Source organism: Crinia signifera, chromosome 6, assembly GCF_055691185.1.
Source record: "Crinia signifera chromosome 6, ASM5569118v1, whole genome shotgun sequence".
NCBI lineage: Eukaryota > Metazoa > Chordata > Amphibia > Anura > Myobatrachidae > Crinia > Crinia signifera.
Window position 1 is genome coordinate 246,845,854 of NC_139222.1, and position 12,610 is coordinate 246,858,463.

General features: G+C 44.0%; 2 protein-coding genes across 5 annotated transcripts in view; one reads left to right on the plus strand and one right to left on the minus strand.

Annotated features, from left to right (window-relative positions):
* ARL3 (ARF like GTPase 3) overlaps nucleotides 1-1,404 on the minus strand; it is a 52,271-nt gene extending 50,867 nt beyond the window's left edge. Inside the window, exon 1 of the mRNA XM_083149242.1 lies at nucleotides 1,259-1,404. Coding sequence (XP_083005368.1) covers nucleotides 1,259-1,261 — 3 coding nt within the window. The 5' untranslated portion in view covers nucleotides 1,262-1,404. The remainder of the gene's footprint in view (nucleotides 1-1,258) is intronic.
* Nucleotides 1,405-1,419: 15 nt separating this feature from the next.
* Nucleotides 1,420-12,610, plus strand: part of SFXN2 (sideroflexin 2) — a 40,913-nt gene continuing 29,722 nt past the window's right edge. Inside the window, exons 1-3 of one of the 4 annotated variants that reach the window (XM_083149236.1) lie at nucleotides 1,420-1,572; nucleotides 7,683-7,853; nucleotides 10,319-10,489. In XM_083149236.1, coding sequence (XP_083005362.1) covers nucleotides 7,684-7,853; nucleotides 10,319-10,489 — 341 coding nt within the window. In that variant the 5' untranslated portion in view covers nucleotides 1,420-1,572; nucleotide 7,683. The other 3 variants (XM_083149239.1, XM_083149240.1, XM_083149241.1) reach the window with 3 other exon arrangements.

Here is a 12,610-nt window from a genome sequence, read left to right on the forward strand (position 1 = left end):
ATTGTATGCCTTAAGTTAAGGCATATAATCAGATGCAATGCAATATCGCATCGCATACGACCATATCGCATGCGATGCGATGACCCGATTTTTCCATAGGATTCAATGTTAAAATGGACTGAGTCCATTTTAACATGGAATTCAATGGGAAAAAGGGGTCCTTTTCATACCCCTACTATCCAAGTGGGCATGGAGTTGGATATAAACCTGTGGCGAGCGTAGCGAGCCACCGAGCCCGAAGCATGGCGAGCGTAGCGAGCCCCGCGAGGGGACACAGAATACCGTTCGCTCGCCACGCTTCGGGCTCGGTGGCTCGCTACAGGTTTATATCCAACTCCATGCCCACTTGGATAGTAGGGGTATGAAAAGGACCCCTTTTTCCCATTGAATTCTATGTTAAAATGGACTCAGACCATTTTAACATTAAGTCCTATGGAAAAATCGGGTCCATCGCATCGCATCAGATTTGGTCGCATGCGATGCGATGTGCCCGATCCGACTAGATTTCTAAATCGGGCGCCCAGATACTACACAAGTACCAAGCGGAGTTGTTATATTATCACAGCACAAGTCTAGTTACACAAGATGGCTCGGGAGATTGCAATGATGCAAATAAACCAATGTTCATTGATAAAACCCATATGGTGAGACCTGAAACTGGTGGCAATACGGTTGGACCACCGTGACAAATAAACGAAAGGGGAAAAAAATATATATATATGAACAGGGTAATAGCCAAATGGAGAGCCGGCCCTAAACAACATGTTGCCCACAGCAAGATTTTAGCTGGCGACCCCTTAAATAGTGGCCAATGCCGCCGCCAAAGGTCAGGTTATCCATGGGCAGCCCCTGGAACTATGGTGTGCTAGGTATTAATCTACAAGGCCCAAAGGATTATATAATGATACTAGTGGCCATGATATCTAGATGTGGCACTACAAATCCCAGCACATCCTCTATCGGCAGAGCATGCCGATGCCCACATCGGCACAGCAAGCTGGTAGGGAAGGGATATCCCCAGCACGGCTGTCTGTAATCCCCATGGCATCTCCTTCCTATGAGTCACCCAGGATGAGCCCCCCACCTTCCCTCCTCAGCATCATGGCGTCCCAGCAACGGAGGAGCTCGCTCATCCATAGCCGCAATCCCCCCTGGCACAGCCACTCCATGCCCTTTCACTACCAGCACGCCCAGCACCGCCGCCCGCCTAACGTTACTGGCCTCCCCGCGGCATCACTAGCGCACCGGCCCCACTCACCATCCTTTACGCGGCGACTCTCTCCAGGTTACCAGGGGCAACTACGTCACCCAAGCCGCTGCTGCTGGTGACGCTGTACGCCTAATGGGCGTTCCTCTACGAGACGCCCGTTGCTATCCGTCCAAGCTCTGCGCATGTGCGAAATTGTGTAAACCTCGGCTGCCCTATACGTGGGCGGAACGCAGTTCTTGGGTTTCATTGGTCACGGCGAGTAGCTTCTGGCTTGTGATTGGTGATCACGCTCTAAGTAGCTAGCGTGGACGGAAGCGCTGAAGTGAGTGAAAGTGAATGAGGCAATGAGCTTGCGCTGCATGGTGAGTTACTGTACAGCTGGAGCTGGGCTGCAGGTAGATATAGCACCTGGAAGACTTGTGGTCAGGCTCTACTATAGCAATGCTATAAACCCCTTGTAAATTCTATAATTCACATTATATCGCTTCTTGCAGTTTTGCTTATGTTGCAGGTGAATATGATGGTATAATTATAAAGAATGTTAAATGAATTGCATTAAAATGCAATGCAATATTCTAGTGATACATAAATAACAATCGTAAAGTTAGGATATGTTTGGATTGCTGGCTGCTGCATATACTAATTCCTAGTACAGTATATGCAAGTATTCCTAGCCAATTAAGATGATCTGGTTAATATTTATTGTATATTAAATATTTAGAGTAAAGTTTTCTCATAAGACTGTCTGTTCTGTTAGCACATAGCGTAAAATAAGGGTTAAAGGCCTTGTCATTTTATATTAATTAATAGCATTATATTATTAATGAATAGCAGTAGTTTTTTTATTAGAAAACTCATCATTCTTTGTGTAGTGACATTTATTGTTGTTATTATTATTATTATTATTTATTAACTTAAAAAGTGCACTGGCATATTTTTCTTATTTATAAATAAATCCTTTTAGAAATGTAGCTGTATCTGACAGATTAGAACAAAATGAATCTTTTTTATTAGCTTTTATATTTAATATACAAAGGTGGTTCTTTTGTTAATGATTTCTGTTTATGCAATATGACTATATTAAGTTATGACGGGGGTATTCATACCTGATTGCTGTTGTGAGAATTTGAACGGCGATTGATTATCGAATGTCTGTACACGCACACTGATTGCAGTACACGTGAGCAATGCCAAAGAATGACAAAATTCAGCATTTTCTCAACAGAGTTGTGGAAGGGTCAGGGCTACGCACAGACTGCAAAACGTGGAAAAATAATTTGATAGTGAGTGAGTTGCAAATGGATTGGCAGTTGTTATGACGATTGGTGAAATTTTTGCAAACTGTTCCCCCTTGCAGCTATCCGATCCTAGGTCTCTGCAAAATCGCACAGCATCCATCATGTCTAAATAACCCCCTATATTGGGATATGACTATCCTTTGATATTGGCAGTCTGTTGGGTGCATACTGTAAGAGACCTCTTGCCCTATGGTGCCAGTTCAAAGTTCTACTACAGTCTCTCCATTAATCATTCGGTACTGCGGCAGTGTATTGCATTTTCTGCATGTCACCATTGAGCGCTCAGTAATGCTGAGAAAACATAAATATTAAACAGCTGGTGACCCAATGTTCCCGCATAATAATTGTGGGTGTATCTGGTGCAGGATGGTAAGTAACATTGGGAGCTGGGAAATTAAGCAGCTTTCCTGGCCCCAAGTTCATTCCATCGCTGTGAATCCTACAGATGGTGGGAACTGTGATGACTCCTTCATGTGCCTTCCTATCTGGGAAAAAAACATTGGTACTTGTGTAATATCACGGCGCCCGGCTACGCTACATTTACAGCGTAGGCTAAGCTACGTTGTCAGCGTAGCCCAACAGCTGCCTAGCGTAGTCAGGGTAGTGACTCCGCGGCAGCCATGCGTAGTCAGCGTACACAGCGCCCCTGCCAGGTCTCCGGGGGGGGGCAGCTTGTGCTGCCTGTGTCTCCGGTAGCCCTCCTACCCCCCACACAGACTCTGGCGTAGGCAGGTAGGCTTCCATCTCCTTGCCTGCCGCCGGCTCCCTGCGGCGTGCAAATTTATACCAAGTCTCGTGTACTAATTATACCTGGTGTGTTTAAATACTTAGTACTGAGAAAGGACACCGCTTTATGGACACAGCACCTGAACTGCGAAATTCACTTAATGTCCATCGGTTTGGGATTAATCTGGCAAATGCCTCCATTTCAAACCCCCACTATCCATGCCAGCCCGAAGTGTGGCGAGCGCACGCGTTACGCGTCCTCCCAACCTGTTCATACCCCCTCTATCCACGTCGGCGTGGAATTGATTTTATAAAGTGTGGCGAGCGCAGTGAGCCACCGAGCCCGAAGCGTGGTCAGGGGACACGGAACACATGTAAAGTAATCCGCGTCCCCTCGCTGGGCTCACTGTGCTCGCCACGCTTCGGGCTCGGTGGCTCGCTGGGGACATGGAACACATGTAAAGTAATCCGCGTCTGCTCGCCACACTTCGGGCTCGGTGGCTCGCTGCACTTTATAAAATCAACTCCACACCGTCGTGGATAGTGGGGGTAGGGAGGACGCGTAACGTGTCCCCTCGCGGGGGGGCTCCCTGCGTTCGCCACGCTTCGGGCTGGCGTAGATAGTGGGGATGTTTCAGGAACACATTCACACCTGTCATGTCAGCCAGCTTTAAATGGTCAATGTAATAAACGCTGACTGACTACGCTAACCACGTAAGCTCCGGCTGGCCGAGAACGGGCGGGAACACAACGCTGATACTAACAGGGACGCCTGACTGACTACGCTAACTACGTAAGCTCCGGCTAGGTGCGACCAGGCGGGAACACTACCCTACACTGACTATGCAGCTTGCGCTGGGGCGCGAACACTACACTGATTCTGACAGCACCGCTACGCTAACTGCGTAACGGGCGCCGTGCTAATACACAAGTAACAACACTTTAAGCATTTTCTTTGGCTAATGATTGCACACTATTAGTCTGACACATCCATTCTTTGCTAAACGCTGTAAATCATTTAGCAAAACAGATTGCGCTGTACCTTTGTTTCAGATTACCTTAGGTGACCTACTGTAAACAATCTCTTTGGTCACAGTGCTTTTTAAAAATGAACAAACTGTGCAAAAGTTTTCAGCAGCTGTGGAAAAATGTTGCAAAGTAAAAAGATGTGTAAAAGAGAAGATTTGTCTTAATATTTCACTTGAACTCCCCGTCAGTCCTGGACAAACGGTTTTGTGCAAAGAGTACATTCTGACAAAGATGTATCTTAAAATTTCAGAAAAATGTGAACCCCCTTTTGGTGGTATGCTCGGAAATTTTCCAGTCTGAGCCGAGCTGCTCTGCTGACATGGGATCCCCAGGAAGATTGATGTGCATGCCACTGACCTGTACGTGTGTGCTCGTCATCCCCCCCCCCCATATCTCTCACCGCACACCACCATCCCCCACCGATCGCATGGGAATCCTACTACCTGTGCGCCTGAACAATCGATTGCTCAAACACGCCCGAACACCCCTAAACGTGTCTGATTGCCCCAACTCCCAAATACTCGATCACCTCAGCATTTGAACACCTATGAATACCCGAGTCCCACAGATCTTTAGCTGCATCTTCTGATCCTTCTGTCTCTTTATGTGATCCCAGACAGACTCAAAGATGTTGAGATCAGAGTTCTTTGGGGGTCATATCACTTCCAAGACTCCTTGTTCTTCTTTATGCTGAAGATAGTTCTTAATGACAGTGGCTATATCTGTGGAGTCCTTGTCCTGCTGCAAAATAAATTTGGAGCAAATCGGACCCCTCCCTAAAGGTATTACAAGATGATTTAATTACGTTCCTGTATTTCTTGGTATTGAGAACGCTAATAATCCTCCTCTCCATTTGCTGAAATGCTGCCCCAAACTTGCAAGGATATATTGTACCACTCTCCAGCAGGGTTGCCAACCCTCCCGGAATGGCCGGGAGGAACCCTGAAAATTGGGTCCCCCTCCCGGCCCCCCGGAAAGGCGGGCACCCCTCCCGGATTCCGGCTGTCCCCTTCCCCCCTCATGTACATGGTGGTGGCGGAAGCGGTAAATTGCCGCGATTTGCGGCATTTTGGCGGAAGGGGCGTGGCTAAATATGCAAATCGTGCATATTTAGCCCCGTCCCCTCATCGGAGTCCCGCGTATTGCGGTATTTGCATTACTGGGGGCAGGGACTGATGCATTTAAGGGGCTATTTACAAAGCCTTGGACAGAGATAAAGTACCAGCCAACCTGCTCATAACTGTCACTTTTTAAGCACAGGCAGTAAGGAGTTGATTGGCTGGTACTTTATCTCCTTCCAAGTCTTAGTAAATAGACCCCCGTGTCTAGCTAAACTTATTTTGTCCATACGATGGAAATCAAATCACCAATGCTAGTGATGGCTGCTGATTGGCTCAGTTAGGGAGGTAGGATAATGTACATCAGGGATCTGTTGATCACATGATCAGGGCCAGTCAATCTGAGTTGGTATAACAGGAAGGACATAATGCTCTGTTCCTGGAATTCATTGCCAGTGGCAGTTGCAGAGGTACTGTATATCCAAATGTAGATGAGCCCCAAAGCAGTTAGTAAGCACTACTATTCTTGGTAAAGTGCTGGGAAATGGTGCTGATGATTCAATGTAAATGTATCTATCTCTCATTGCTTTCTTCCCAAAAAATCGAACAGTGTAATGTGGTCTAGGTGAAATTAGGGAGATTACTAAACTAATGAGGGAGAGAGGGAAATTGCGGCTATTTCAGAGAGTGAATGCAGAATGCAGGTAACTATGATTTGCATGTTATTAGACAGATGTAAAAAAAAATATATATATATATATTTCATACATACACATACACTTTCCATTATTTTGGCACTCCCAATAACCAGCACAAAATAAAATACAAGCAATCACATGTGTGGCACTTGGGGCTTTTAAATACGTACACAAATTACTGGAGGTTCTTTATAATGTTTCAGTGCTTGGGGACTGTGTCTATGCACATAGAATCACACCCATGCATACATTGGCTCGTCGGTGGGTGTGCATATTTGTTGAATCTGAAGATAGTCAACAAGCACTGAATATATAAATATAAAGAACCTCCAGGCCATGAGTGCCGTACATAATAAATAAATAATAAAATATATATATATATATATATATATATATATATATATATATATATATATAACATTGTAGGGGCTCTGCACACACTAAATTAACTGATAATAAATAGTGGAGATTTGGTTCATGAATTGATCAATGCATTTAAGCCTGCAGCCCTCTTCAAGGGACCCCACTTTTCTGCAGGTCCTAACACTATCGCTGAAAATGGCTACAATACACATAGCTATCACATCAATGTCTGATTCCAGGCATGCTATCTGGTCTGAAGCTCACAGCAGACTGTGCTTTTATAGGTGAGCAGTTACCAACACACCTGTCACTAATCATCTAGGGAACTGGCTAACATAAGCTATGGAATCTTAGTTAAAACCAGGGTGCATGAGAGAATGTGACCACAATATATATGTCTATATATATATATATATATTACAGCTCATACCATGAGGTGACACTCACAGGTCTGTCATCACATATTATAACACTGACACAGCAGTAACCATTTTGGTTATTATCCTTCATAAGAACATTGATTTGAAATGGTTACCACTGTGTCCGTGTTTTCATCTGTGAGCTGTATCTTTGGCAGAATTCACATCAGAGGGAACCCAGTGAAGAATTCACAACTAACGAGGTCAGTGATGATCCTTTCCTGGCGGGCACCCTGGTGGCTGAACATTATATACAAGAGTGCCTATTACACAATTTTAAGAATTTATTTCTGAAACGGTGATACAGCGGTATCCATTTTATTATTTTCTAATCGCCTTTGAGTGCCGCATCATGATTTGTACTATTTTCCCCAGGTGTCTAGTACCCGCGATAGCCGGCTACTCCGCATCTTATGTATATATGGTGGCATTCACATACAGATATAAGGTCCCGGTGCCCTTAGAGGGAGCTCCCTGACCAGGAGGCCAATATTCTGCATGCAGAAGCAGCAGCACTCAGTAATAAATAGCCCTGGACCGGGTGCTCTTTCCAGTATATTGTTGGTGAGACAGACTTTTTCTGAGAATTAACTGGAAGCTGGTTGAAAGAAATATATTTATGTTCTAATGGTCATTCTAGCACCCTGCACCTTTTAAAACCCATGTAGTTCCTCTTTCCTGTCTGGGTGTTCACTCTCTGCTGTGATGTCTCTATCACATTGTGGCCTTTATCTTAATACAGACCAGACTGTAGTAGAAGCACCAAAGCACACAGTGACACCCCAGGCAGGTAAAAGGAACTGCATGGGTTTTGAAAGGTGCTAGAATGAACACTAATGTTCTGATTTCATAACCCTCTCGTTTCATTTCTGTTTCTCAAGGATGGTAAATATGAAGGTTGAGATGTCCAATTTTAATATTGACGCCCCAAGATGGGATCAGAGTACGTTCACAGGCAGGCTGAAGCACTTCTTCAATATTACCGATCCCAGGACTGCAATCGTATCAGAGGAAGAACTAGACCGAGCAAAAGTGCTTGTGGACGCGTGCAGGTAATTTCACAGAGATTTTGTTTGTATTGCCCTTCAAAGTTTTTAAGGACAGGGGTGTGTTATAAGTTCTATAACCCACTTTGATTGACAGGAGGGTTAATATTGGCATAGTTTTCATAGAAACAAACCAAGCTACTTTAAAATGTCAGGCGCTAGTATATGCTAGAAACTGGAGTTAGACAACCTTACTGCCAATTGTGGGCGAGATGCATGAAGCTTCAAAAGTGATAAACAACCAACCAATCAATCAGCTCCTGCATGACATTTTTCAAACATCGTCCTACCCCTTTCACACCGCATCTATAACACGGTATATTGCCGATTTATTTATTTTTTTTTTTAATCGTGTCAACCTGGTTCTAGGTCCAGTATGAAAGCTCCATACCGGGTCAAAAAACCCAGTAATTCAAACAGTGTTAAAAGAAGGATCCTACACGATGTGAAGCCAATCCATTTGGCAGTGTGAAAGCCTCAGACCCAGTATTTTGAACACATGACTGTGCCACAGAAGGTGATAGGCTGTCTCCCTGCCTGATGACACAATCCTGAATCAGGAAACAAGAGAAATAGCATTGGAAGTAGTGGAGAAGCATTGCTGGCATATTTCTACACTACAGACAATACAGTTATGGCAACATGGATGAGGAGGTGAGGGAGATGCTTAGAGGGGAAGAAGACATTGCCAGACAAATCACTGGCACTGTAAAGGATTCTTGAAATATATAAAAACACTTGTAATTGGTCCAGTACATAAACATCAACAAACAGGTTTATTTTTTTTAGCTATAATACAAATGTGTCCATAAAAGTCCATTACAAATGACATCACACTGTTTTCTATGGGTGAACCGGATTTAGTGTGAAAGGCACCAACCCCGTAATAAACTGGCTCCACAATGCAATGTGAAAGGTAAGAAAGTGGGGAGCACATTCAAGTATGGGGGAAGTGTTGCTACATAGGCTGTCCCTGGTGCTTCCCCTCACAGCTCCATGCTCACCATGAGGGGTAGGGCTGGGGGTCGTCCTGGTGTTCTCAGCTGTAGGGGTGGTGGGCCTGGTCCAGGTGTTTTCATTGCAAAGGTGAGTTGAGGCCACATGATGTTCCTGAGTTTTTTTTTTTGTGGTTTTAATGCAGTCCTTCAGAAATGCAGGGATTTTTCATCTCAGCGACTACACGAATGCTCTAGGAATCCTCAGTGTTACTAAGTGGATCTAAAATTGTGGACATTGAATCAAATTCACAAATCAGCTCTATATTTCATAGTTGTCTATATTACTGTGATCATTCCAGCAGTCATTTTTTTTAATTCTATATTTACTATTGAATTTATGTATTTTTCTTTATTTATTTCATACATGTTTGATATAGGATTATTTTTAGTTATGGAGGTGGCTGCCTTATATCACTATCTGTTATTTTAATAAACTACAGATTATTCATACTCATGTGCGTACATGACTTATTGAAGCAGAAGAATAAAACAATGCACAAAGATTAGCGCAGGATTGCAAGTCTTTATTCTAAACAAACCACGCTCTCAAGTTCAATCATGGTCCTTCTCCACCAAATTGCTGACCATCAAGTAGATTTAAGGTGGCCATACACTAATACAATTTGTTCCTTTTCCACACAATTTAGATGTATGTATGGGTGGCAGCGAGCCACCGAGCCCGAAGCGTGGCGAGCCCCGCGAGGGGACGCGTATAACTTCACAGGTGTCCGCGTCCCCTCGCGGGGCTCGCTGTGCTCGCCACACTTTATATTGTAAACTCCACGCCGACGTGGATAGTAGGGGTATGAAAAGGTTGGAGGACGCGCACCGCCCCCCCTCGCGGGCTCGCTGCGCTCGCCACGCTTCGGGTTGGCGTCAATTGTGGGGTGACGACGGGGCCATATACAATGTGAAATGGGTCATATTGGCCCATTTCACATTGTTTCCTATGTGAGATGGTCTTAATCAATCATTATAATCTCACAAGACCGACGCGATGCTCCCGATTTCAATGTTAAAAAATATTTTAACATTGAAGCCTATGGCAAAATCGCGGGCATCGCGTCGGGGGGCCATGTTAATGGCCGCGACCGACGCGATGCCCCCGATTTTGCCTTTGCCGGCAAAATGGACCTGATTTCAAAGGAAATCGGGTCCATCGCGGGCATCGTGTACCTTAACTTTAAGGTACACGATGCCCGCGATTGTGGCCGTTCTAGGAAACAATTCCCGTAAAATCTTATGTAATTTGCTCACAATTCTGATCTGATGCGCGGTCCTGTGCATCCAACGTCGTATCCAGAGATTGTCACCGTTGCATTAAGGATTTATCGTATCCGGTGCGGTGAATGGGATCACATGATATACATCATATACATGTGATCCCCTCCCCCTGGTTCGCTTATCCAATATCTAATATGTGTAGATGTGTTATTCTGGAAGGCCAGCTAAGACTGTGTGTTCTGTGTTTAGAGCAGGTGGCGCTCCACCAGGTACCAGCGTTGAGCAGCTGCACTATGCCAAGAAACTGTACGATTCAGCTTTCCACCCTGACACCGGCGACAAGATGAATCTGATCGGCAGAATGTCCTTCCAGGTCCCAGGAGGAATGGCAATTACTGGCTGCATGTTACAGTTTTACAGGTATGTTTAAATCCTGCTGTGATCTTTGTTTTATTACTGAATTATACCCAGCTCATAGCCCTGAATGCTATAACATCTGGGTATTGTTTATAGATCTTTATGAGTGATGAATTTGGTTACCACAAAGTTTCAAAATGGAAACTCCCTTTGGGATAATGCTTACAGCACATCCGTTCAGATCGGTGCTACAAGCGCTAAAGAGGCTGGCCTAACAAGCTGTTTATACGGCCCTGACAATGATTGGCAAGTGGGGACAAGGACCAGTTTCAGTGCATGTGGGCGTGAATTATCCCAAGCTGGAACCACCACAACTCTAGCAATTTTGGTCAAGCGGGTGTTCTTTATTTCATCCAAACATGAATATAAATTTATTTTAAGATACCATTGTGGTCCACATGCTCAAGTGTCAACATTGACACCAATAAAAGTGTATACAGCTCATGTCGACCTTGTGAATGTTGACCTTTCGCCTTCAACCTAATGACTGTTGACCTAGACATTGTCTGTGAGTTATACTTCACCCTTTATAGACGTTGATCTTCTAGAGACGCACACCAGCCTTGGACGGTGGCAGCAGCAGTAATGTTCAATGTTAACAGGATATGTCCTAGTGAATGAAGACTACACTTTCATTTCCGCTCTCCCCACGAGCTCTAGATCTGGGGTAGCCAACCCTAGTCCTCAAGAGCTACAAACAGTGCATGTTTTGCAGGTCTCCTCACAGAAGTGAGCTAATTAGCTCCATCTGTGTATCTTTTAAAATGTGTCAGTGATTAATGATTGCAGCTGTGCAGCAGCTAGGTTGTCTGGAAAATGTGAACTGTTGGTAGCTCTCGAGGGCTAGGGTTGGCTACCACTGCTCTAGTTACTTCGTCTGTCCTTTGGGTTGTTCACTAACAAGACCAATATCCATAACATTCGGAAGAATTTCTCTGGTTTACTTTGTCCTGACATGTTAATTATTATGCTTATACTTTATAGTTGTGAAATGGTATATGTGTGCCAGTATAATATTTCTCCACGGTTATCTGGTATTGCCTTTAAAGAAATATATAATAATAAAAATAAAAAAAATATTTGGCCTCGTTGCTACATTTTTTTTTTTGTCCTGAGTCTGTCCAGGACATTTCAGGAATGTACTGAGAATATTTCAGCAATTGTAAGGAAGCCCAGTCTTATTTCTAAGGGGAAAAGGGTGTAATGTATTATTTATTAATGAGGTAAATCAAGAGTATTTGCTTGTTTTGGCTGTTGCATTAAAACGTGACTAAAAGTGAGGGATTGCGGGGGCATTAACCCTTTGTGTGCCAAGTGAATTTGTTCAAATAGGTGTGAATATTGCCAATCAAACATTCCTTTTCATCATAATGACCTGTAATGTTGCTTTATATAGGAAATATAATCTTTGTTATTTTTTTTTACACAACATTTTTTATTTGAATTTATATAACAAATGTGAGCTGACGCTGGCATTTTAAGCAGTTATTTTGCACATCTCACAGATGTTGGCATTTGAAGGGTTACATTTGTTGTGGCAAAGGGTTAACTTTTGTTGGGAGAGCTACACTAACTTCTCTGCAGGAGTCATCCTGGAAGTACAAGATACAGTATGTCCCCTTATTAACCAGCTGTAAGATCTGGGGGGGTACAAAAGTTGACATGGTTTGATTGTCGCTGACATAGAATGTTAACATTGTGCATGTGACCATAGCATTTTCTGATGATTGTAGTCCTGATTGGTAATGTAAAATGAACTGTTGACAATTTGACCATGTTGACATTCTGGATGTTGACATAATGACTGCCGCCCTCTCCCTCCGCCATTCATTCCGGGATTAGGACCGTCGGAATGTCCCAACAGTCGGAATCCCGGGCTTTTTCCCTGATCCGACATTAACTCAACAGTCGGAATTCAGTGTTCCGAGTGTCAGAAAGTCCGTGGATCGGCAAAAATGGCCACAGATTGTTGAAGAAAAGGCTGTGAATTCGAAAATACGCAGCAGTTTCCATCAAAAGAGATCCGACTTTAAAGAAAAAAAGTCGGATCTGATTGCCTTCAATTCAATGCTGTTGGTAACGGCAGCCTTGAATAGTCGAGTGACGCTATTTTTGCCGGCGGAA